This window comes from Amphiprion ocellaris, chromosome 20 (genome assembly GCF_022539595.1).
Source record: "Amphiprion ocellaris isolate individual 3 ecotype Okinawa chromosome 20, ASM2253959v1, whole genome shotgun sequence".
Classification (NCBI taxonomy): Eukaryota; Metazoa; Chordata; class Actinopteri; family Pomacentridae; genus Amphiprion; species Amphiprion ocellaris.
The window spans coordinates 16,049,685-16,075,966 of NC_072785.1; the positions used below are offsets into that span (position 1 = coordinate 16,049,685).

The window sequence follows — 26,282 nt, forward strand, 5'->3', positions numbered from 1 at the left end:
TCGCTGCAGAAATTAACATGTCTCGCTCTCTGTCATCTTTCATTATTCCTACAGGAGACAGTCCTGAAAACTTTGGAAGAACAACACTGGCTAATGTTAGTGCAAAGTAAGTCTAACACTGCAGGAATGACATCACATCTCATGAAACATCCCAGAACTGTGAAACAAAACTATCTTTAATTGTTGTTTTTGTTCTTGTGCCTCTAAGGGACAGCTTTCTGTGGCTGCACAGCATCTTTGCTCTGGTGTACTTCATCATCACATTGCTGTGTATGGCTCATCACTCAATACGTCTGGAGTATAGAGAAGATGAGAAGGTCTGTCACTGCCACATCATATGATTTAACCAACTGGTTGTCTTTTTCCACTGCAAAAATATCCATCTTATCAAGTCAGTTCCTCTATTTTTCAGGTCGAGAGGTCTTATTTTAGGAAAACTAGTAATTATGTCTGCATATTCTCAGTCATTCAGGTCATGGTCATCCTAAGACCTACAGTGGAAAGTAACTGGATTTTTTTTTGGGTTCTTGAAGACATTTCACTTTCTAATTTGAATGGTGTTGAAACTGCCAGTTAAAGGGAGGTTCAAGGTGTTAATGGTGGTGGACTTGCTTGGGTAGGGATTACAAGACTGTGCTGTAAGTACCTCATAAGATATATCACCTCTCATCGAAGAGGCCTCCTCAGTTCTAATCTGTATTAGAACCCCAGGTATTTATTCTCACCCCCACATCACATAGCCCCTCGTTTTTTAAGCGATAACAGCTACAGGGGGTAATTGTTTCAACATTTTCTTGCAAAACAAACCCTACATATCAGATTTTACAAATCAAGATTTTCTTAAGTGTTAGTATCGCAACAGAAGATACAGATTGCTGCCCTAGAATCAAGAAAGATGTCCAGAACATCTTAAAGCAACACCTCACTAAGACTTCAGGCCCTAAAATAGATAACAAGCTGAAGAGCCTGCAATCATGCTAGCAGCTCTGCTAGTAGAGCAAGATACATGCTAATGTCAGCATGCTAGCATGCTAACAGTGACAATTACAAAAACCCATATTTACCTGCTAATTTCAAGTAACTTCAGTACCAGGGCAGAACATTAAGTACAACTTAGGTTGATGGGTTTGTCAGTATTACAGTTATTAAACCATCCGTTAATGTGAAACGCTGCCTTGGTGCTGCATTAGATGGAAAATGAATGTATTGCTAAAGCAGTTGCACTTCATCTTTAGGAGAACATGAAATTTCCTTACAAATTTTCATGGCAATCCATCTGTAATATATGTTGAGTTTTTCATGTTGAACAGCATTTGAGAACCTTAAGTAGGTTAAAGCATTAGAGGAAAGGCCAGAGGACCACCTCTATGGACCATGAAAGCTTGTACAAAATGTTATGCAAACTCTCTGTTTCAACCAAAAGCACTGAATCCACACAAACATAACTAAATATAATTGTTGTATTTTGTGTTACAGGTCGCCAGAACACTGATGATTACCTCCATACCGAGGGAGATCTCTGACCCAGGACTCATCACCAAACACTTCCAGTATACATGTTTTCTTCTCTGTTTTATTGTTAAGTCAAGTTAAATCCTCTCCTTATGTTGATTGCTATTATCAGTGACTATTAAATTAGTCCTGCACATCCACAATCTCTGTAGATTCCTTTTGTTGATCTACAATTTTAATTGTGCAGCATTTTTGTTCAGCTCCTGTATTTTGAGTTATAGTGAACTTATTCATCTCCTTTCACTAGTGAGGCCTACCCCAGCTGCACTGTCACTGACATCAGTTTCTGCTTTAACGTCCACAAGCTCATGAGGCTGGACCTGGAGAGGTGAAGTAACTTTTACAGACAATAGCAACACAGTTCGGGATTACTAGGCTCTTATCTGAGGATGCTGTGTTTTTCAGGCGCAAGGCGATGAAAGGCAGGCTGTATTTTGCTTCAAAGGCCCAAAAGGAGGGCAAGATCATGATCAAGACTCACCCATGTGCTCAGATATTCTGCTGCGACATATGCGGTTTTGAAAAGGTAACTTTTTTCACCTTCTTTGGGATTTACACATGGCTTTCTTTGAGTTGCAGTGCACAGAAAGCAAGTTACCACTGGATGGCACTGCAATGCAAAAGTAGGCAACTGGAGCAACAACATGATATCTTGCCAGTGTAAATCTGGGAAAGTGTCAGAGTGAAAGATGGAGTGGGTAACGTGTGCTCTAACTTTTTCTGCAGGTGGATGCAGAACAGTACTACAGCGAATTAGAAGAGAAGCGAACAGATGAGTTCAATGCCGAGAAGAACCGTATCACCATGAAGAGGCTGGGCATCGCATTTGTGACTTTTCGTGATGAGAGGATGACTGCAGTGTGAGTAAACAACAGCGTGACATCGAGGTTTATGTTTTCTCATCATGTACAGCATGATGTCACAGCAGAACTCAATGTGTGACATAAGGACGCCATTGCTGAGCACTGATGCATGAATTCCTGCAGCACTTCTGAACATGTCGTTGTTTTTTCCAGCATTGTGAAGGACTATAGCCGTGTGCACTGTCGGCGCAGACCCCAGCAGTCCAGCATCACTACTGTGGTGCAGTCACATAAATGGGGTGTCAGCTATGCACCTGCTCCCAGTGACATCATCTGGTGAGTGCTGGTAACATTACTGGAGCTCACACAGCTTTTGATGCCCCTTGAAGGTCAATAATCGCAATTACCTTCCTGAATTTCCCCTTGATTATCCTCAAAGTATCAAAATAATCGACACTGACAACATACTGCATCCTCCACTCATCTGTTTTCTACAGTATACTTCCTTATCCAGTGCATGCACTGGACAAAAAGCTGGGTACACCAACCATTCACTCTCATATTCTTTACCTATCATGCAAGAAATGCATCAACCTAACCTGCATGTCTTTTGACTGTGGGAGGAAACCGGAGCACCCAAAGGAAACCCACACAGACACAGATTTTGAGTGTAATATCTAATTTTGCATGACTTGTGCATCATTTAGACACATTTCCCTGTAATTAAGCCTGACATATTTGGTATCTTTGGAAACCTCTGGATTGAGACTAGACTCTAGAGCAAAGGTTCTGTGGGCTTTCAAAATGCTTGTCTGTGCAACAGAGCTTGTAATGATGGACCTCAAGAGTATTTATTTAGGGAAGTGCCCATCATTATGCAAATCAGGCACATAAGTTACTGCATTAGTGTTACTTTTCTAGTTCTGTTAAGACACTGAAGATGTAAGTGTTGTTGTTGCTTGTGTGCAGTAGATCTTAAACACCATGTAAAGCTCGCTCACTATCCATGATTGGATTAGCTACAGTGCATGTTTCTTATCTTGGAAAGCAAATGCAGCAGTCCCAGCGAGATTATGTAACAAGTGAGTGATGCATATGTATGGGAGATTAACCAAAAAGATGGTAGCGCTCACTGTTTGTGCTTCACGGCCGATTGGCTGCAGTGTGTTCGTGTCTCTGTATGAATGTGCACTAACTAGACCACTGGAGCAGTAGGAGGCTGCGAGGTTGAACGGGGTCTTTTGTTCCTTCATTAAAACAGAGCGCTGAAGTGTGCTCTTCCCAACCTGCTCTCCAGTCCAGTGCAGTGGAAACACGCTCGCCCCCTTCTCTTCCACTGAGCTGGCTATTTCAGGCATATGTCAATACATTAAGCACATGCAATTTCAGGGGAGAGGAGTGTGTTAACTGCCCTGTCCGTCTTGCTGGATGACTGTGAACTGAGGCTCATTATTTTTCCCATCACCAGGGAAAACCTGTCAGTGTGTGGATCTCGCTGGTGGCTGCGCTGCGTCCTCCTCAACATCCTGCTCTTCCTGCTACTCTTCTTCCTCACCACTCCCGCCATCATCGTCAACACCATGGACAAGTTCAACGTCACAAGGCCTGTGGAGAGTCTGAGGGTTAGAGTTTCAGAACTTTATGACTTCAGTGCTTCATTTTGACCCTCTTCGCTTTCATTAAGTAACCGTTTTTCTGTCCAATACAGAGCCCAGTCATTACCCAGTTCTTCCCAACCCTCCTGCTGTGGGCGTTCTCGGTGCTCCTGCCCTTCATCGTCTACTACTCCGCCTTCTTCGAGTCCCACTGGACCAGGTACTCACCAGCCATCATCTACCACTTTCCTCTGTCCTCTGAAATGGAAATGCTGGTCCTTGGCTTCTTCAAATGGACCCTTCATGCGAAGCCTCTGGTCTTCCACTCAACTCTCAGTAGTTTTTTTTTTTTTTTTTTTTTTTTTTTTTTACATCTCAATTATATTTTTTTTCCTCGTTCACCCTCTTGCTCTTTTTACTCTCTCCCCTCTTTCCCTCATTCTCTCTGTCACTCTCTCCTGCACTGTTATTCTGGGCAGGTTGTCATAGAGATCTCCATGTGAGAATAATGATATGCACAGTAGTCACCATGCGCAGAGGAAACATGGCGCATGGTGACTAGCGGGAGGAGGAGCGGCAACAACTGTGCATAAGGAGACAACCTCACGCAGCACCTATAAGCACCCTTTCTTTACATAACCACCCCCACAAACGTGTTGTGCAGGCGTGATGTGCGAAGGACCGAATGCAAATCGACTGTTTACTGGAGTGAGAAGTGTAGTCCGTGCTAATTAACCCAACAGTCATGTAAATGTGGAGTCAGCTGATTTTACTTTACAGCATTCCACTGGGTGAATTTATTATGCCAAAGAAAAGAATGCTGTAACTGAATACGCAGTCGTGTTTGTGTAATCATGTTCTTAGATCTGGTGAGAACCAAGTGACAATGCACAAGTGTTTTTTACTGCTGGTCTTCATGGTCATCATCCTGCCCTCACTTGGTCTGTCCAGGTAAACTTAATGCACACGTTTTAATACTTCTTTTGATTTTGGCCCATTTTTTTTAATGATCGGCTACTTTTAAGTAAGTATGTCCTTTTTTCATTTTATTCTTGCTGTAGTCTTGACCTCTTCTTCACCTGGCTCTTTGATGTCCACTTCTTGGATGAGAAGGATGTCAAATTCCAGTAAGATTACTCGTTTGGTTGCAATATTACATAAACAAAACAGTAAAAGTCTCAGTAGCAACCAGTTTCTCATCTTTTCCTTGGTGCAGGTGTGTGTTTCTCCCTGACAACGGTGCATTTTTTGTGAACTACGTGATCACGTCCAGTCTGATCGGCACATCTATGGAGCTGCTTCGCATCCCGGCGCTCACAGTATACGCCCTCCGCCTCTGCTTTGCGAAGTCCCAGGCTGAGCGGATTCATGTCAAACGGGTAAACAGAGCCTCTGTGCTTATCTTTAACACGTGGTTTGATTTGAACTTTAAAACCGAGTTTGTATTCTTGTCTGCAGAGTCAAGCGTACGAGTTCCAGTTCGGCCTGGAGTACGCGTGGACTATGTGCATCTTCGCTGTCAGTATGACCTACAGCATCACGTGTCCCATCATTACACCCTTTGGTGAGCGACGTACAATTACCCTCTTGTATCATCACCCACCTCTTCTTCTAACCTTCCTTTCTCCGCCGTCTGCATCCCATCACGTTCCCTCTCTGTGGTGAATGTGTGTGCCGTCTCTCCTCGTACTGTAACCTCACTCTCCTCTCCTGCCTGCCAGTCCGATGCAGACTGTGTGAATTTGCTGCTGTAGTCCCAGACACCCAGACACAGTGAGTTGCGAGCCAGACGCCCACTCTGCTCCTGTCTCTGCCCAGAGCTCACCAGGCTTCTGTTTACTTCTGCAGTCTATTTGTCAGTCCGAACAGGCCCCCTTCATACACCAAAACCCTGCTGCTGTGTGCGTTTCACCTGTGTTGTTTTCTGCAGATTGGCATCCTAGTCTTACAAACATTCCTCTGTGACAGGCCTGAGGCAAATAATATCCTTGGTTAGTTAAACACTTTTTGAAAGAACCTACACAGTTTTTTTTTTAAAGGCCAAAATATTTCTATTTCTTTTCCCTCCCCCTTCTCTCACCTCAACCAGCTCAGGCAGACGTCTGTCCTCCCTGAGCCTGGTTCTGCCACAGTTTTTTTGTTCTGTCACTGAACTGATTACTCAAAGGGAATCATTGGATTTGTTGGATTTCTAAATACATTATAGGATTGTAAGGTCTTAACTCTTTCAAGTGCCTTGAGATGACATATGTTGAGAATTGGCATCATATAAATAAAATCAAATTAAGTTGAATTGTTTTTAAAGACATGTTCCATGTTTCCTTTTTAGTTCATATCAGAATGATGTTACTGTACAGTAGAAATTGCATTGAGCCACAGATATATAAGCCAAGTGTTTGAGGCTTCAAAGTTTTACTCGTGGAAGTTTCCGGAGACTGGGACAGTAGACAGAACAAAATATGTAATATGGATATGGTGCATGCCAAAAGTTTCTGTCTGTGCTCTTGTGTCTCTGTTGGCTTTTAATTACTACTGAACCCTCTGAACCCAGTAACCTGCTGGGTAGTTTGAGAGGCATAAATATTGTAATTAAAAATCTGCATTAATGTAGGTATTTTTGTTTTGAAAAGAACAGCAACTATAATTTTTATAAGGAATTTTATGGTGACGTGTTACTTTTAGAACATTGGGGGGGGGGTCACATGGTCCCTGCGGGCAACCGGGCACCCGCGGGCACCGTGTTGGCTACCCCTGAAATAAATAAATAAATGGAGAAACTGTTTGGGGTTAAAAAGTCCACGGTTCTTTGTTTACTCCACTGTTCCCAGTGAATTTATCAAACCTTGGGAATGATATGTGCAGATTTGTCAATGTATGTTTGTCTTATTGTGTCTGTGTAGGTCTTCTCTATGTGATTCTGAAGCACATGGTTGACCGATACAACATCTACTATGCATACGTTCCCACCAAACTCAACCAGCGGATCCACCGAGCGGCCATCAGCCAGGTGATCGTGGCTCCAATCCTCTGCATGTTCTGGCTGCTCTTCTTCTCTGTGCTCAGATTAGGTACTTTATCACTGCCATTTCTGTAAAGTTTCCAAAACTATAAATTCACCATTCATCCATATAGAATGTTTTTCTCCTCACTGTCCCACACAGGTCCAGTACATCCCATCACCCTTTTCACCTTAGCATCCCTGATCGCTTGTATCGCCTGTTACCTCTTCCGCTTGTGCCTTAGGAAGCAACCAGACAAGTCAACGAGCTACCAGGTCAGCTCATCCACAACTCACTGCTCATCTGGAGAAGTACTAATTCTGAATAAAGAGTGTGTATTTTAAATTAAGCAATACCTTTCATACATTTTCCATTGTTCCCTTTCTGTGTTTCAGATGTCTGATCAGCCAACAGAGGGGACGTTCCCTGATGCAGACAGGAGTACTGTGACATCCACCACCGCCTCCAGTGTACAGTACCAATTTGTTTTTTCTGTTAGCTTCTCCACCACTAAAACAAGTTTTATTTGCCTTAAAAATTGTACTCGCTTTCCCAATAATCAGGGAAATATTTGTTTACATGAGTGCTAATGACTTTTTGGCAGCCACAATGGTCAAAACCTTGAAGCTTGACACAGCAGGCCTAATTTTATTTCTGTAAAAGTTACATCAGGAGCAGCTGCTGAGTGACTTTCCCAGGCTGGGATGCCAGAGAATCAACCCCTAGAAGAAAACCAATATGCAAATATAGGTGCCATATTTTGAATTTAGTAGCTTGCTCAATTCTTGGGTGAGCTTCAAAGCCCACCATTGTAGTTTTAACTCGTCTACATTTATCTCACAGCCCAAATTAGTAGTTACATAACATATGTCTTTTAAAATATTTGTCATAAACCATCCAGCCGAACAAACAACAACCTGTGTGATCCTTCAAAGCATATAAATTACATTGTCTCCATATTATGCTCTGAAACTGGATCCATAATGTGAACATTCAGAACTGTTGTTTATTCCATTCTAAACATAGTACAAACACGTTACGTCATGCTGACTGTGTACAACACAATAATCACGATTCATATACAAATTTATGCATATTTACATCGTAATTGTAGGCTGGGAAAACCAACCCAAATTTAAAACCATACTTTCATCTCACTGTGAATTTAGCGATTTACTGCGTGGCACAATCATAAACTACATGCTGATCTGCCTCCCTCAGCTGTTTGTGGCGTCTGTGTTGCTGGAGCCAGAGCTGGCTTTGACTCCGATGCCCTCCCCGGCCCACCACAGCTATGGCGCCATGGCCAGCTCCCAGAGTTCAAGCCACGGCCCAGTGGAGGAAGAGGAGGGCGGGGAAGACCACGCCCAGACCCATGAGACTGAGCTGCAAGACCCCCCGGACCCCTACTGCTCCAGCCCCCTCATGGACAGTCCTGTGGGCTACCAGTAACACCAAAATCCACCCCCCCTCCAAACTGATTTCCACGTGTCCTTCAGCTGGGGGACACAGATTACTAAATGTCACAATGCTGCGTTTTCACGACTGACCTCAGACTCCAACTTTGCTGCCACGGACCTTGAGACTAGATTGTGCTTATCAGGAAGGATGAAGAACCCAAAGAGGAAAGGAGCAGAATCCATGTAAACATAATTAAACAGACATAACACCTGTTTTAAGGACACAAACATCAGTCTGAACAGAAGATAACATCAAGCTAAATGTACAGATTATTTAGGCTAAAGGATGAGCTCCTTCTTGAAAGAGAATCTATCTTCTTCTGTGGCTTCGTTTGCAAGTTAAAAAGGTTGCAAGTAATGAGAGCGACTGGGGTGGAATCGCCTGTGGGTTGCTATCAGAGAGAGACTCTTGGACACGAGTGGAGGTGAAAGTTCCCATGGGAGTGGGTGGTGTGAGCAGGCTTGCCCCGGCAGACTGACAGAGTGGTCTGGGCACGGGTGATATCTGGTTCCTCTGCGGCAGAGCTCGGCGAGGCTGAGGGTGAGGGCAGCTAGTTGTGAAACCATCTGCAGTGAGAGAGCAGACAGACGGAGGGCCGAATGTAACTCAGAGATGTACTGTAATGTATGTACACTCTCTGCACGGAGGCACAAGCAGCTCGGCTGAACCCGGAGCTCGTTGTAATCTAGTAACAATTTAAGGTTTGCTATTTTTGCTACGTTATTTTTGGTGTCGTTGATATTGTGCTTTGGGTCGGGGGAGAAGGGGGCACTGGAGATTAGTCAAAGAGCTGTCCCATGTTAATCATGATGTTAGATAATTATGCTGTTTTGACTGTGTACATGATCCAACCGGATTATTTTTTAAGTTTGGAAATTCACTTTCTTGTCCAGAGCTTGGTAAAAAGACTGATAGCACTCACATGTCCGTACAATAGATATATCAATATTTTAGCTTTACATCACAATAGTATCAATCTTTTCATCTCACTCTAGGCAAAAAAAACATATATATATTTAGGAAAATGAGCAACTATTCATCTAATTTCCTACAAGCTACTAGAAAAATAAAAGCACATCTTGGAATTACAACATTTTAAAAATATGCCATGCAGTCTACTTTCTCTCACTGCAGGTAAAAAATATCTAGAAGAATTTATTAATTTTGCTAATTATGTGAAATAATAATGCTAACTGCAGCCCCTGTGTTACAATTAAAGCCATTATATTTACATATTTTAGTTGTGAAAGATGTATAAAAAAAAAAAAAAAATCAAGAAAAATGTTACCACGATGGCTTAAAATCATTTTTTTTTTGTATAAATTTGTTTAGATGTTGGTCTAATATTTCTGTGGTAAAAATCATTTTTGTTATGTTACAGACACACATAAACAGTAAAATTAAAGCATACTGTCCTGTCTGACACTCTGCTGCATGTACATTATGTTGTATAACTGACGTATGCATTTATGTCCTTACACTTTACATCTGACATGAGCTCAACTCACTGATTTACAGACAGGTTTTGTATTATGGGATAATTTTTTGTCTCTCATGGTGGGTAAACGTTTTTCTCATAGAAGTGAATGTTAACTGACTGTAGTCTGTTATTCATGTCCTTTGCTGTGCCTTGAAGAAACTCCCCCCTTTTTGTGTGACAATCCAGCATGGCCTAAAATATGCTGCATGGACTGAAAACTACGGGGAAAACAATGAAGAGTTGAAAACACAACAACAAAAACAGAGTGGTTTCCATTCATTTAGAGTAAAGCAGCGGGATCCTTCAACTAACATATAAACAAAACATATCCGCATCGACATAAAGGTTTGCTCTGTTGTCATCGGCCTGCAACTTCTTAAACGTTTCCAATTTCCTGTGCACTTGTAATCCATCTGGAATTTTAAATATAGAGTTTCATCTTCTACAGATCAGTGACGGCTGAGCAAACCTCATCTGTTTATGAAGTGAACAGAACAAGTGAATGTTAATGAGATCACTGGTTTCAACATCAAGAATGAAATGTCCAGCTCAACGCTAACTTTGTGTCTTTGTATCATAGCATTTATATTGCTTTTTAAAGATGTTTTGTATCGTGGCCTTGTCTTTGCCTTGTGTTGATTTCAATCAGTATCTTTTCAGTTACAGATCATGTACTGTGTATGGCTGAGCTCTCTGTAGAGGATAAAAATACCTTTAAAAGTTGATCATTCAGCATCGCACCTTTGATTTTAACACTTTTAATTATCAGACACTACTTCTCTCTCAGAAGCTTCTCGTTGTTCAGTAAAGTTGACCTTTAATGCATTTTGTGTTCTGTCTGAGAAACTGTGCTATGATATGCTGTGCTACTTTACGTCCTTTTATAAAGTTGATGGCATATGATTTCATGAAATGAAATGTATTTTGCTCCATTTTATAAGGAATCTAATTGTAGTTCCTCATGCCGTGTAAAAGAGATGAAAGCTGGCAGCAGAGAGAGAGAGTATGAAGTGGTCAGTGCTGAGAATCATGATGTAAAATCTATTTGGGAAAAAAAAAACATCAAAGACCATCTCAAAATTTCTGTCTCTCAACTGCCAACATGTCCCCTGGGTTTCTCTTCCAGAAGCTTGTTTCACAGATCATTAAACACACTTTCCTTTGAAAAACGCAAAATAAAACTTATTAGGGTATTCTTAGCTCTAATGGCCATGTGAAGACGGATTGTCCATTTCCATGCTTAACTAGTTTTATTGTATCCTGACATGTCTTTTCATATGCAGTTGCCTTGCATATCCGAGGTCAAAAGCTTTCCAGACGTGCCCACTCACTTTTATTTTATTTTCTTTTTTGCTCTTGTGTATCATAAGGACATGATCTCAAATTTAAGCAGGCTGTAAGTGTGGGTTGTTGTATCCCCAAGAAGGTTGAGGCTAAGGGACAGACTGCATTTACGATTGATCTCTGTCAGGCTAATGACTTTTCATCTGTCAAAAGTGAAGTGCTGTGATCTGAAATTAAAATTAATTCAGCTCAATCCACTCATCTTGTGCCATGAACTCCTTGTTCCTCTCCTCTGCTGTGGAGGATGAAAGGATTTTGAGAGGCAGTGAGTCAGACTTCATGTGGTAAACAGTAGTACAAGGGTGAACGTGCACATGAGCCCTTTGGGAAGTGTGCGCAGGAAATTCTTGCATACAGTTCAGTACTGGGTTATGACTGATGCTATTTGGGAAATGCTTTAATTATTGGTACCGCTTTCATGCACGGACAAGGAGGAACAGCAGAGCATGACTGTGTTTCAAAGTGACAAACTTTACCTATAAACACATATAAACCACAATTAACACATTACATCTGCTTTGCTTAATTTGTGCAAAGGATGACTTGCTAAAACAACAATATGTGGTTTTACGGCAGTTTTGGGACAGCCAAGAAACTGTGTGCAACATAACCTATTGTTAAGATACAACTTGTCCTTTTTATACTTGTTTTTGCACAAAATCAACAAGACATAATTTAAAGGTGCTAGAAAGAGCCATGTTTGCTGTTTTCCTCAAGTTTCTAGAAGATCATACCTGTCATCTAATTCAACGCAAGAAAGTAAATAAGCTAAAATGTGCCAAAGTGCAACTGCTGGTGACAGTGATTCCTCGGACCACCCATCCGAATATAATCACAGGCTCAATATTTAACAATGCAGTAAAGAGGGCGATAATGAATGCAGGTGCATGATAGCTCAGCGTCTGAAGCGCTGCATGTGCATACAAACTGTCATTGGGACATTCCTCTGCACATACTACAGACCTCATTGGCCCCTGAAGCCACATCAGAGCGTGGATAGGCCAGTTAATTACATGGGCCTGCTTTTATCCAAACCACTCTGGAAAGTGGTAGCATCTTAGTGCCAGTGGAAGATGTTGTCCCAGCAAAGTAGTGAAGATGTATGTATTTTTCTGAGAAACATCTCACACTGACTGCATGGGTGGCAATTCCTTGGAGTGAAAGGGTTTGTGTGTGTGGGGGGGAAAAACACACCATAGCCGGCAATCTATTATATACAGTCCTTCTTCATTGCTTAGAGTTACGAAAGAAGAAAGTCCCTGACATTTCCCCCTGTCACCCGTGGCAACTGCAGTGAAAGGTGAATTCCTCTGGGTGTGTGGCCTGCCGCCTGCCTTTCTCCTGCCCAGATGCTCAGAATAGAAAATGTCTCTGCCTCGTGCAGCAAACATATTGTCACTCCCATATGGGGTAGTTTCAGCATGCAAATGGAGCTTTCAAAGTTGGCCCCTTCGAGTATATTACAGACTACAGTCCACCCAACTTACATAATAAAAGTTCATTCTTGGAAAAGGCAGTTGACAAAACAATAATACCACAATGTCAATTTAGTTGCTGTACAAGAGCTTTTCCATCTCATCTTACAGTCCTTCCCTGCAGTTGGGCTTTGCCAAGTTTCAGATTTTCATTTTTTCCAAGGACTGTATGGCTTGTTATGTTTATTTAAAAGTTTTACCCTAAAAACAGAAGCAGCAATGTCACCAGGAGGTCTATTCAGTAACTGTTTAAGGCCTTTCAGTCACAATCTTTGTTAACTTTTGAACCCATGCGTTAAAATTTCAGTTTTTTGTCTACTGTCCTTTTCTCTGCCACCTTCGCCCTCACCCCAACCAGTTAAGGCAGATGACCACCCTCACTGTGCCTGGTTCTGTTGGAGGGTTTTTCTGTTGCCAAAGAGCTTGACATTTTGGATTTGTTGGTTTCTCTCTATATTGTAATAGTGTAAGACTTTGAAGTCATTACATGAAGTGCCTGAAAAAAAATTTATGTTGTAAATTGGCACGATACAAACAAGAAAAGCACTCAGAGAGCGCAGTACCCCGCCAAGGCTGCTCAGTTGCTGTATGATTTCGAATGAATAAGTCCCAATAAGTTTGCAGTAGGATCGCAATCTTGTGATCGTCAGCAGGCAGCTGACGTAGCATTCACTTGTTGTCATAGTTACAGTGACGCTGTAACGCTATCTCGCAATGATACAGAAATCTTTAACAAATTCGTGGATCCAGACTATGAGCTGTATCATTGTCAAAATCTGATCACTTGGTCCTTGTGTCATTTCTGACCTTCCCTGAAAATTATGAGTACAGACAGACAAACAATCGTCACATACGTAACTCCAACCCATTCCTCGGTGGAGTAATAAAACTAAATTTAATAGAGTTCAATTGTTCAGTCATCCTGATGAGGAAATGTTCCAAATAGGGGCTACTTTATAACATTGAAAAGGTCTCAGCTGCAATGTTCCCTGTAATTTTTCATGAGTCTGAGCAAACACACAAACTCCCTGAGCGTCCCTTGGACCACTGTGAGCAACATCAGACGTGTGCACTGTGGTCACACCAGCATCACATCCATTCAAGTTACATGGTTCATTAAAAGAATCAAATTACAGCATTTACATTTCTGTTAAAACACTTTGTCAACAGGAGCCAGTTGAAGGCTGCAGTGATTTTAGTGACACTACAATGTATAAGAGTGAAGTTATTGAATATTTGTCTCTCTTTACTGTTGCAGCGGTTTTGCAAATTGCAGACGGACCCTGTTCACTCCATAGACACCAATGTTATTCCTGTAGCTTGAAAGACAGCTACTGTTGATAAAACTGGGCTTGTAGCACATTGTCTGCCTTGCAACAATGGGAAAGAGGCACCGTTTATGTTTTGACAACCTATATCTAATGAGTTATTGATGCTGGAAGTCCGAATCTGTGAATATCTTTCTGACTTTACTGAACTTGGGGCCACTACCACCTCAGGCAGGGGTGGGCAATTAATTTTCATACGGGGCCACATGAGAAACTTTGACGGCTGTTAAGGGCCAGACCAGTACACGTAAAACCTCTGCTCAATATATATCTCAATAAAAACAATAAATGAAACAATACAATGATATAATCAAAATGTGGAACACAGAACACAACTATTTAAAGAAAGATTTTATTTTTTCATTCAAACTATGATTGCTGCCTATTGAGTTGTAGATATTTACTATCATAAAGACATACTTAAAATGTGAAACTGATTTTCCAAGTGCTTTAATTACTTTTCAGCAGTCACTGTTTTTACAAATGAAGTAAGTAAGCCATCACTCAGAATTTATTCTTAATCAATATGACCATCAGCTGGCAGAGATTTGAAACTTGCCTTATCATGTCAGTTTTTGTTCATCATGAACGCTATGAGGTAACTGCTACAGCTTATCTGGACTAACAGCTGCTGGATGTACAATAACACTGCAAACATCTTGTACCATTATAGTGTTGTCAGTTTTTCTAAATCTACATTAAGATGACTGTGAAACATAAAGAAAGACAACAGCTCCCCACTACACTTACAGCAATGTTCAATATATCTCAGTAAAAAACAGTAAATTACACAACACAATGATGTACAATGCCCAACTCTTGAATCTCTGCTCTCAGATCCCAAACTCGTTTAAGCACCTTGTCCAGGCTGATCCATCTGACAGCTGTCTGGTAACCAAGGTTACCATGTTCACTATCATCTCCTCCAAAAAGACAACAAACTGTCTGTAATTCAATGCTCTTGCCCTGATGAAGTTAACTACTTTAGTTACAACATCCGTCACGTGGCTGATTTTTAGCACTGACTTACACAACACCTCCTGAAGTATAATACAATGCAAAAAAATATCAGTTTCTGTTCTGGATTTATTTCAGTCAGTTTATCTTGCATCCGTTTCAAAAGTCCAACATTTTTCCCTGTCAAATTTGGACAGTCATCAGTTGTAACACCAACCAAATTCTCCCATTTTAGTCCCAGCTTGTTCATGCGTGTATTTACCTCAGTGAACAAATCACTCACCGGCGTGGTCCCTTCATTGGCTGCACAGCTGCCAGCTCCTCCGTCATCTCAAAGTTTTTTTGTTAGTCCACGCAGGGGCGTACCTAGTCATTTGGGGGCCCAAGGCAAACCCAGTCATTGGGGCCCTCGACATTCTGGTACTGCACTGTCTAAAGTTTTATTCTCACCTCAACATGTCTTCAGTGTGGCAGCAGGAGCAGGTTCAGCCTGGAGTTCCCTGCACGCTGTGTTACTATAAAAGAAGACACCACAAAATATAACAAGGTCAATTATGAGAACAAAAATTTCAACAGTATAATTTTTTTTTTAAATCAAATTTACCTTTTGTCTTTCTTTCTTTCTCCCTTTTCTATTTTCTTTCAGTCCCTCATGTCTTTGTGATGTTTTCTTCTCTCCCTATTTCTTTCTCTCTTTTTTCTTTGTAATGTTCTCTTCCTTTCTTTTTTGTGTTTTCTTTTCTCCCTCTTTCTTTCTCTCTTCCCTTTTCTTTGTGATGTTTTTTCTTTCCTTTATTTCTATTTCTCCCTTATTCTCTTTGATGGTTTTGTCCCCCTTTTTCCTTTGTGATGTTTCTTCTCTCCCTCTTTTTTCCTCTCCCTTTTTCTCTGATGATTTTCTCTCCGTTTTCTTTGTGATGTTTTCTTCTCTCCCTCTTTTTTATCATGTTTTATTCTCTCCATCTTTCTTTCTCTCCTTTTTTCTGTTCTTTGTTCGCTTCCTCTTTGTTTGTTGTGTTTTCTTCTCTCCCTGTTTCTTTCTCTCTCTTCCCTTTTCTTTGTGATGGTTTTGTCTCCCTGTTTTCTTTGTGATGTTTTCTTATTTCCCCTTTTCTTTGTGGTGGTTTCTTCTCTCCTTTCTTCCTATTGCTCCCTTTTCTTTGTAATGGTTTGTCTCCCTTTTTTCTGTAATATTTTCTTCTCTTCTCTTTGTGATGTTTTCTATTCTCCCTTTTTTCACTTCCATTTTTCTTTGTGATTTTTTTCTTCCTCAATTTTATTAAAATTATCACACTAAAATTTGACTTTTCGAGCCTTTGCCTCAGCAAACCTTGAAATGAGTAGGTCCATATCCACTGACTTTCTGACTTCCTGCTCAATGGAAAGAACTGCAAGTGCTGACAGCCTATCCTGGGACATAGTTGACCTCAGGTAGGTTTTAATCATTTTTAGTTTTGAAAAACTTCCCTCACCTGAAGCCACTGTGACTGGAAGAGTGAGAAGTAGTCTAAGAGCGATGCTGAGATTTGGATAAATGTCCAGAATACTCTCCTTATATATGTAATCAAGCATCTCAGATGGAGACGAGATGTGTGTGGGGAATGATCTGGCTGCACCCTTAACCTCTAGCTTGAGGTCCTCTGCATCAACATCATCCATCTCCTGCTCAACTCTGTCACAGCATTCAGCAAGCCTCCCTTCCTTCTCCGTGTTTCTCATAGCATTTTCACGAAGTTGTGAGTACTGTACTCACAACTTCGTGAAAAGCATCCCTTGCGTCACTTTCCACTTTCTCTCCTCCTGGGCTGACACTGACAGCTGAGCTGCTACTGACAGCAGCATCCGGCTCTGTGTGTCGTCCTCCTGTATTTGGCACCACCGTGAAAAAGGTTGATACCTTTGGCAGTTTTGATAAAAACTGTTGGTTTTCCTCTCGCCTTCTCTTCTCTGCTCCACTGGGATAACTCCGCTTCATCTTGCTCACCGCTCACCTCTCAAAACCGCGCCAACAAGTTTGTTTTGCTGCCGTCTTCCTGAATTAAGCCTGCACATGCGCAGTAACGTGGAATAGTCCATTGTGTGAGAAATGAGGGGGGAGAACGATCATGACAGTGATAGACCAACCATTTTAATGTATTTTCAAGCTCACAAATTAAGACAAGAAAAAAGTATTTGTTTCAAATCAAAGAAGCGTTTATTATTCAGATTTTATGAGACGTTTGGGGGCCCCTGGAAATCTCGGGGCCCAAGGCAATTGCCTGTGTTTGCCTAATGGTAGGTACGCCCCTGAGTCGACGTACAAAGATGAGTAACTGGGCTGTGTCACGGACATCACAGCTCTCGTCCAGAGCCAAGGAGAAAACGTCAAAATCGTCCACTTTGTAGCGCAGCTGAGGCTCCAGATTTTCGGCGCTGCTCTCCACCCGCCTCGTTACGGTTCGCCTCCTAAGGGTCACATTAACGAACGCTTCTTTTTTTCTCCGGGCATATAAACGCTGCAGAGCTCACCAGACATTCTTTTATAAACTCTCCATCAGAGAATAGCTTACTGTTTTTGGCGATTTTGTAGGATATTAGAAAACTCGTCTTGACTGCTGCATCCCTTGATGTGAGCTTTGGTAAAACAAAGTCATTGTTGCTTTAGCAGTTTAGCTAGCAAACCTTCAGACATCCTCCCCGCTCTGCATCAGTCAAATGTTTGTACTTCTCCGCCATGTTTGGTCTCGTAATGTCGATTCAGATTATAATCCTTGAGCACCACGATCTGTTCGCCACAAACTAGGCACACACATTTACCTCTGACTTCAGTGAAGAAATACTTGGAAGTCCATGTCTTGTTAAAACCTCTGCATTCGGAATCGATCTTTCTTTTTTTGCCATTCGCCGACATCTTCCCGGTTTGAAGCTGACCAACAAACCAATCATCGCATAAACCTTATGCTTAGTACGGAAAGCACGCGAAAAAACGTTAACTTAGCAGATCTTTCAAAATAAAAGCAGTGCGGGCGTATTGCTTGCATGTATTGTGATGATACATATTTGCATTGACTTTTAATATTTTCCAATGACCTCATACGGGCCACTCAGGGTCGTCCGGCGGGCCGGATGTGGCCCGCGGGCCGTAGGATGCCCAGGTCTGACCTAAGGAGTGATAGATATAATTTTGAAAAAAGCATTTAGCCATACTTAAAGCTTTAAGTGCTTTACTAACAAGGAACTAAAAATTTTGTATTGTTTTATTATCACAGGTTCTGTCTGAAAAGAGGTGGCATCATTTTAAACAGTGAAATCAAACTAACAAAATGTAATGACCAACCAGTGAGCAATACTGGATTCTGCAAAAACATGAAACAACTTTTTTTGTAAATCTAAATCTTATCTTAACACAGTTAATGTATTAACTTATTTTTGTGTGTATGCATGTATTTATTGATTTATTTAGTACTGTTCACATAGAGTTCTGAGTGAATTTTTCTTAAGATAGGCAAAGGCCATTTATTGATCACATATAGGCTATTAAATGTTTATTAAAAACTAAAAAGCATTTTAAATAAAACAATTCAATTCAATTTTATTTATATTGCGCCAATTAGTCAAATTGTCTCAAGACGCTTTACAGAACCCATATGCCTGACCCCCAGAACAAGCCAAAAGGCGACAGTGGCAAGGAAAACACCCTTTTAACAGGGAAAAAAACCTCGAGCAGAACCCGGCTCTAATGTGGGGGGACCCATCTGCCTGCTGGCCGGGCGGGTTGACTTAGGCATTTATTGAGTCACTAAAATACTGTAGAGTACAGACCACATCAACATGATTATAAGCATCCTCTGGTAAATTAACAACCAGATACTGATGTCTCTCACCATATGGACTTCAGGAGATGACTGGGGGATGATAAACTGTGACCTACTGGTTGGGTTCTCTCTGTTCTCATGTTTCTTACATGTTTGTCCCCTGACAGCCGGGTCCTAATGTTTTTTGAGCAACACACCATACTATGACGTTTTTACAATGATGGTTCTACTATGAAACCAGTTTGACATGTTCAGGCGTTCTTTGTGTGAAAACTCAGAGATTTCAGGTATCAGAAGGTGGTTTTCAACTTTCTTTGTTAACTTTCTGCTTCAACTTTAAACTAAATTTCCTTCACTAACCCAGCCCTCTGGACTTCCAGTAAGCTGTGTTCCTATTGGCTGTCCAGGTGGCTGCTTGGTGTTATCAGGAACACCTGAGCAGCTCAGTGTTATCAGGAACACCTGAGCAGCTCAGTGTCTTCCTGCTTTATTTAGCTGCAGACAAACATTTCCTCTGTTTCTCTTCACCACTGAACCGGGTTTGGCTCCTTTGCTTTAGTTTGTTCTTTAGGCGTTGGCTTGCAGCTTCCAGCAGTAAAATCGTCTTTAATGTGTTTCTTGGTGTGTTTTAGGGCTTTGTACTGGATAGTTGTCTTGGTAAATGTGGTTCTTTAGCCACAGTTAGCACATGGTGCTAATGTGTGCAGTGATTAGTGGATTTGGTGCAGCTGAGTTGTGTCTTTATCTTGGCTGTAGTAAGTCTTTAGAGGTTTTTGGTCAGACACATTCTGTATTCTTGTTTGAGAACCAATGTTGGTTGTCCAGAAGGTAAGAGTTCCTGTCCTGATTCTCTGTTCTCAGAGGTTCTCTAGTAGGCTGCAGGAGACTTTAGTGTTTGGGTTGTGCTAGTTTGGTTTTTGTATGGTTTCATTTGGACGACTATCTTGAGGCCCCTCCATGTGGTTTAGTGAGGTTTTCTGGAACAGTTCTACAAAGCAACCTGCAGCAGAAGAGCCTTTGAGAGTTTTCAGGAAGTTCTGGAGACCAGACTTTAGAGCAGCAGAAACATTTGTCAGCAGTTTGAGCAGGAGAAGGTGAGCTTCAGAGTAGAAATGAGACGGAAACCTTCTTGACCCATGTGGTGAGGTCCTGTACCAAGAGTTTGAGCAGGTTCTGAAGAGTCTGTAGTTCTCTGGTCTGAAAGCACAAGAAGAGTCGACTCATTAAAGGAGAAAACAGGAGATAATGTTGGTTCTTCTGTTGCTCTGAAGTTTCCTTAGACTGAATATCAAGTTTATATATTAAATGATTTCCCATGTGAGCCCAAGAAGACTTCAATAAACTCCCTCCATCCCCTGGACACAACATATTTTATTACCATGTTAAATCTTTTTTTTAAAAATGTTATTGAGTTTTAATCATAGTTTTTTCTCTTTGCTTGTTTAGTTTTGTCATCTGTGTAAAAGGTGCTAAACAAATAAAGTTGAATTGATAAACTGAATAATTGACTAACTCATGATTGTGGCAACAGAAGTATTTTCATTGTGATTTAAGGGTTTATTTCATTTTTAAGGTTGGGATTAAAATCTTGACAGAAAAACAAGATTAAAGAAATAAACTGCATAACAAAAAGCAATTAAATCAAAGGAAAAAAATAATACAATAAAACTTTTTAAAAGTTTTATTATTAAAAAGATTTAAGAAATTTTAGATGTAGTTTTTCTAATTAAACATTTAATTTTTTAAATTAAATCTTTTGTCTTTTTAAAGGTTTAATAATCTAATTAAATGTTTTACATTTTTAAAAATGTTTAATATTCTTCTTGTTTAATTGTATTTTTTAAATGTTTAATTCTGGAAAATATTTTATCTGTACTTTTTAATATTTGTATTTTAAAAATTTTGTTTAATTTCATAATGACATGTATCTTGTTGAATTATCTAATTCAATATTTTGTCTGTTTAATAGAGTTAAACATTAAATACAATTAAATTATATATACATATACCACCTTTTAATGTTTAGTTTTCTTTTTAAATGCTTCATTGTATTTTCTGTTTAATTCCTATTTGAAGTTTTATTGTCTTTAAGATGTAATTTTCTAATTAAGCATTTAATTTTTTAATTAAATGTTTTGTCTTTTTAAAGGTTTAATGATCTAATTAAATGTTTTGCATTTTTTAAAACTGTTTAGTATTCTTCTTGTTTCATTGTATTTGTTAAATGTTTAGTTGTCGAAAATATTTTATCTGTACTTTTGAATATTGGTATTTTAATAATTTTGTTTCATTTCATAATGACATGTATTGTACATTGCTGAATTATCTCATTCCATATTTTGTCTGTTTAATATAATTTAATGTAATTTAATGTTTACTCTATTAAACAGACAAAAATATGGAATGAGATAATTCAGCAATGTACAATACATGTCATTATGAAATGAAACAAAATTATTAAAATACCAATATTCAAAAGTACAGATAAAATATTTTCGACAACTAAACATTTAACAAATACAATGAAACAAGAAGAATACTAAACAGTTTTAAAAAATGCAAAACATTTAATTAGATCATTAAACCTTTAAAAAGACATAACATGGGTACTTGTATAGCTCAGTGGGTTAAGCGGGTGACCCATGTACATGGGCTGGTCCCTGACGCAGCGGCCCAGGTTCGATTCTTGCTCGTGGCACTTTGCTGCATGTCTTCCCCCGACTTTTCTCCCCCGTTTCCTGTCTGTCTCTCACTACGCCTATCCAATAAAAAGCTGAAAAAGGCCCAAAAAAAAAAAAAGACAAAACATTTAATTAAAAAATTAAATGTTTAATTAGAAAATTACATCTTAAAGACAATAAAACTTCAAATAGGAATTACACAGAAAATACAATGAAGCATTTAAAAAGAAAATTAAACATTAAAAGGTGGTAAAACATTTAAAAAGAAAAACCTTAAAGATTTAATCGAAACATTAAATATTGGGAAAGAAAAGAAACTCAAACAAGCCGATAAAACATTTGTAAAAACAATTAAACATTAAAAAGACAAAACATTTGGAAAGCAAATCAGACATTAGAAAAGAATAAAAGGTGAGAAAAGAGCAAAACTAAACGTTTAAGAAGAATCAAACTAAAGACAAAACATTTGAAAAGACACCAGTAAAACTTTAGAAGATCAAATTAAACAGAAGAGACAATAAAACGATCAAAAAGAGCAAAAACAGATAAAGGTTTTAAAGCGTTTTCTAGTCTGAAACGAAAACATCAAGTTGTTTCTTCAAACATTTCCTCTTTCTATGTTCTTGGTTTGATTGTGGATAGATTTATTGAGAACCCATTTAAGAAAACTGCTTTCCAGATAAAGTCTACTAGTAGTTGAAGGCATCGATCAAACTGATGTTACCTTCTGATCTCCACAAACTTTACTGTTCAGTGAAGAGAATCAAAGTTTGTTGAGGATTTCTAAAAAACCCACAGGTGAAGGTCTGAGAAGAACTCAGATTGATGGTCTAAATGTGAAATCAAGACTCATGGTCACAAGTTTTAAGGCTTCTGTTAACCAGAAAGTTCAAACTAACAGAGAAGTACTCAAGAATTTTTAGGTTTTCAGTCCTCAGACTGTCTGAAGGTTCAAACTAACAGAGAAGTACTGAGAAACTTTTAAGATTTCAGTCCTCAGACTGTCTAAAGGTTCAAACTAACAGAGAACTACTCAAGAAGTTTTAGGTTTTCAGTCCTCAGACTGTCTGAAGGTTCAAACTAACAGAGAAGTACTGAGAAACTTTTAAAACTTCAGCCCTCAGACTGTCTGAAGGTTCAAACTAACAGAGAACTACTCAAGAACTTTGAAGATTTCAGTCCTCAGACTGTCTGAAGGTTCAAACTAACAGAGAACTACTCAGGAACTTAGAAGATATCAGTCCTTGGGCTGTCTGAAAGTTCAATCTAACAGAGAACTACTGTGGGACTTAGAAAATTTCAGCCCTCAGACTGTGTGAAAGCTCAGGTCCTGAGGACTCGGGAGGTGTGGAGGCTTTGGAAAGTCTTGGAACTGAGGGTTCAACCCTCCAGCACAAAGGCTGAAGTCCAACCTCCTGAGAAAAACGGTCGAGACAAGACCCGAGTTAAAAAAAAAAAACTCGAAAATGACAAAAAAATAGATGATAAATGCACAAAAAAAAGAAGAATTAGTATCTGAGCAAGTAGCTCAGGAGATAAGAAAACAGACTACCAAGTGGAAGGTTGCAGGTTCAAGACTCACCACTGGCACTTTTCTTTGTTTGTCTTTGTCAGGATTTTGAGAAAATTTAAGAAGTGTCTGGTCTTGAACCAGCGACCTGCAGCACCACAGGTAACGCCTTAACTCACTGAGCTACAGATCAGATGAAAAGAAATAATTCCGTCGTCCCTTTGGCATCGTAGTTAATAAAGTGACCACATGGGTGGAGCCAAGGCGGAGTCAGGGTGGAGTCAGGGCAGAGAGTAGGCGGGGAGCTGGGTGGCGGCCTCCCCCCTCTACTCCCCCACCTCCCCCCACCACCCACCACACCTTCCCCCGCCCGACGAGTTCTTCGAGTCTCCACGAGTTCTTCGAGTCTCCACAGGTTTTCCCAAGTTTCTGGAGTTTCCACGAGGTCGGAGGCAGAACAAGCCGTCATGAAGAGGTGTTGATGTCGGTCAGGATGGACTGACTTTGTACAGCGACTAGAAGGAAGACCACTAGAAGAGCAGGTCTTTAACCACCATCCATAAAATCCATGGAGTCGCTCCAGAGAAATGAAGGGAGGTCAACTTTTATCAACCTCCATCCACATGTTCAACTTGATATCTTTACTTGGAGATTTTTAGCACCACAAACCTTTAGTATCACACTTTATTATCATTTATTAGGACTTTAATGGAATCCAGCAGCAGATTTAGTTTTTGTTGAGAAACTTTATTCTTGTCGTCGTGGGACTGCAGTATTTGAAACTGTTCCTTCTATTTGACCTCATGTTTATTAGTTTTATTTATGACACGCTATACTATAGGCTTTTTTAATTGACATATTACTGTGACTTTTTTTTGTTTTTTTTTTGTTTTTTTTAGCAACATATAAGAATTCGAACAGTTTTAAAAGTTACTATACTTTTACTTGTGCAATGAAATTATTATTCTATGGCATTTTTTAGATGACATATTATACTCTGATGTTTTCTTGAATTACATACTATTTTGACAATATACTGCACTATGACATTTTTTGAACCACATATCATACATGACAATTTTAGGCAACATCCTATCATTTTGCGCTTTTTGAACCACATAATAATCTGTTTTGTTTTTTTTTCTTGCCAACATGCTGTACTATGAACTACAGGCCATACTATGTTATTCTTGAGTAAAGCATACTATACTTTGACGTTACCTGAACTACATCCTATACTATGGCGTTATACACAGAGTGCTTTGGTTACATGTTGATTTATAATCTAGATTTTTTTCTGTTTTGTTTTTTGACAGGATTATCACAGACCTGACTGTGAACACCGTTGACACCCACCTGAGGGAGACGCTGCCTAAGATCTCAAGGCTGCTTGGTCGTGGTCTTTCTGGCACGTACTCTTCCAAGATGAGCCGGGAAGTTTAACACTGATGGAATGACACCAGGTCTAAGCCGACAAACTTCCAATTCCTCCTCAACCCATAGTCTCTGGGAAACCTACATGGAGTAAGAAAAGTAGACAGAGAAGTAAGTAAGTCTGTACACAACATATTTTTAAAAAATCATGCTAATAAATTAAGTACAAAGAACCGAATTCGCCAATGTACTGGAGACCAGAACTATTTAATTTGATAAGTATAACCTTGTTTAGTAACATTTCAATTATTTGAGAACAGTCCTAAAGAACTGCCTGTAATCCCAATCATAAAATGGGTTTGGAGGAAGAACATAGATGGTAATCTGGATATACATGAGTTAGGCTTTATAACTACTATTGGTAGTATTGGTGGTAGTAATAGTAATGTGACTACTACTAGTAGTAGTGATAGTACACTACTGCTGCTGATACTGTCACTGCTACTACAACTTGTAATACTATTACAAATGCTGATACTACTTCTACGACTCTAACAGCTGTTTATACTACTACTGCTGCTTGTACATTTAGTATTACTACTACTGCTTGTACAACTATACTACAGCTACTATTAATCGTCTGGTATTTGGTTGTCAAGCTGCTAGCTCACCTTAGCGTTTTGCTAGTGGCTAACTAGTTAGCTCTCATAGACTGGAAGCTCTCAACAAGATTTCATAATGAAAAAAGAGCCAAAAACTATTCTTACCTATGAAAAGTCATTCCAAGGTTCCCTGTCTCAATCGTACGACGCAGTGTGCAATTGTATGCAGCATAGTGAGCCGGCATACTTCTTGTTTCCGTTTTACATCAACAGAATGCACTGAAACTTTGCCCCCACTAGCTTAGCCTCGCTGTAGCACGCAGCTCAAAGGGGCGTGTCCTATCTACTCATTCATATCTATGAGAACAACGGTGGGTGCACATAAGGACGCCTGACGTTGATTAGCTGCGTAAACACCATTATATACATCCATCCATCCATTATCCATACACCGCCCAATCCTCACTAGGGTCACGGGCGGGGCTGGAGCCTATCCCAGCTGACTCGGGCGAAGGCAGGGGACACCCTAGACAGGTCGCCAGTCCGTCGCAGGGCCACACATATAGACAAACAATCACTCTCACATTCACACCTACGGGCAATCCAGAATGATCAATCAACCTCAGCATATTTTTGGACTGTGGGAGGAAGCCGGAGTACCCGGAGAGAACCCACGCATGCACAGGGAGAACATGCAAACTCCATGCAGAAAGATCCCGGGAAAGCCGGGACGCGAACCAGGGACCTTCTCGCTGCAAGGCGAAAGTGCTAACCACTACGCCACTGTGCAGCCCCCATTATATACAGTCTATGGTAAATACGTATGTGAATAGCATCATTGGCTGCAGCAGCCAGTCACCGGTCACTCACTGACTCACATTGAAAAATAGCACAGAATGAATTGTTACGTGTTTATTTTATTTACAATTTAGGTTGGATTTTTTTTGTGCGCAGCGCAGATTTTCTGTGCGCAGAGACCGTGTCAGCAGTGCGCAATTGCGCACGCGCGCAGCTTAGAGGGAACAGTGCTCAAGTGTATTCCTTTTAGGCAACAGTTACTGGTATTAAGGATGCATCAGGTGACTGCAGTAAGCTGCTGCTGAATAGTTTATCATAATTACTGACTACCAAGTGAGCAAGAAAATATCTACAGAAAATCAGTTGTTGGTTTGTTTAATTGTTAAATGAGACAATCTGCAACAATCCAGAAGTATATTAGTTGACAGCTGGAAATAGTTTCAAATACTCTTATTTGAGTAACCAAAAGCAACCGTGATCAGCTATTTTGCACTAAAACTCAACCTAAAATTGTAACTGTGTTTTTTTTTTTTTTTTTTTTTTTTTAGAGAAGATTCACATCTTCAGTA

At 40.1% G+C, this 26,282-nt stretch overlaps 1 protein-coding gene and 1 long non-coding RNA gene across 3 annotated transcripts in view; one reads left to right on the forward strand and one right to left on the reverse strand.

Annotated features, from left to right (window-relative positions):
- Window positions 1–11,391, forward strand: part of tmem63c (transmembrane protein 63C) — a 31,178-nt gene extending 19,787 nt beyond the window's left edge. The window contains exons 7-23 of the mRNA XM_055006146.1: window positions 55–106; window positions 209–317; window positions 1,477–1,550; window positions 1,760–1,840; window positions 1,918–2,038; window positions 2,239–2,372; window positions 2,529–2,651; window positions 3,784–3,937; window positions 4,024–4,130; window positions 4,775–4,861; window positions 4,972–5,037; window positions 5,127–5,289; window positions 5,369–5,474; window positions 6,811–6,978; window positions 7,072–7,184; window positions 7,305–7,379; window positions 8,131–11,391. Of these exons, the coding sequence (XP_054862121.1) occupies window positions 55–106; window positions 209–317; window positions 1,477–1,550; window positions 1,760–1,840; window positions 1,918–2,038; window positions 2,239–2,372; window positions 2,529–2,651; window positions 3,784–3,937; window positions 4,024–4,130; window positions 4,775–4,861; window positions 4,972–5,037; window positions 5,127–5,289; window positions 5,369–5,474; window positions 6,811–6,978; window positions 7,072–7,184; window positions 7,305–7,379; window positions 8,131–8,361 (1,964 nt within the window). The 3' untranslated portion in view covers window positions 8,362–11,391. The remainder of the gene's footprint in view (window positions 1–54; window positions 107–208; window positions 318–1,476; window positions 1,551–1,759; window positions 1,841–1,917; window positions 2,039–2,238; window positions 2,373–2,528; window positions 2,652–3,783; window positions 3,938–4,023; window positions 4,131–4,774; window positions 4,862–4,971; window positions 5,038–5,126; window positions 5,290–5,368; window positions 5,475–6,810; window positions 6,979–7,071; window positions 7,185–7,304; window positions 7,380–8,130) is intronic.
- Window positions 8,807–19,943, reverse strand: LOC129347799 (uncharacterized). 2 transcript variants are annotated; one of them, XR_008600062.1, is made up of 4 exons: window positions 16,852–19,943; window positions 15,405–15,469; window positions 15,238–15,320; window positions 8,807–8,936 (listed from the first exon to the last, which is right to left on the reverse strand). It is a non-coding gene; the product is annotated as an uncharacterized LOC129347799 (long non-coding RNA). The 2 variants fall into 2 exon arrangements; XR_008600063.1 differs by lacking the exon at window positions 15,238–15,320 and having other exon boundaries at window positions 8,815–8,936.
- Between the last annotated feature and the right edge of the window lie 6,339 nt (window positions 19,944–26,282).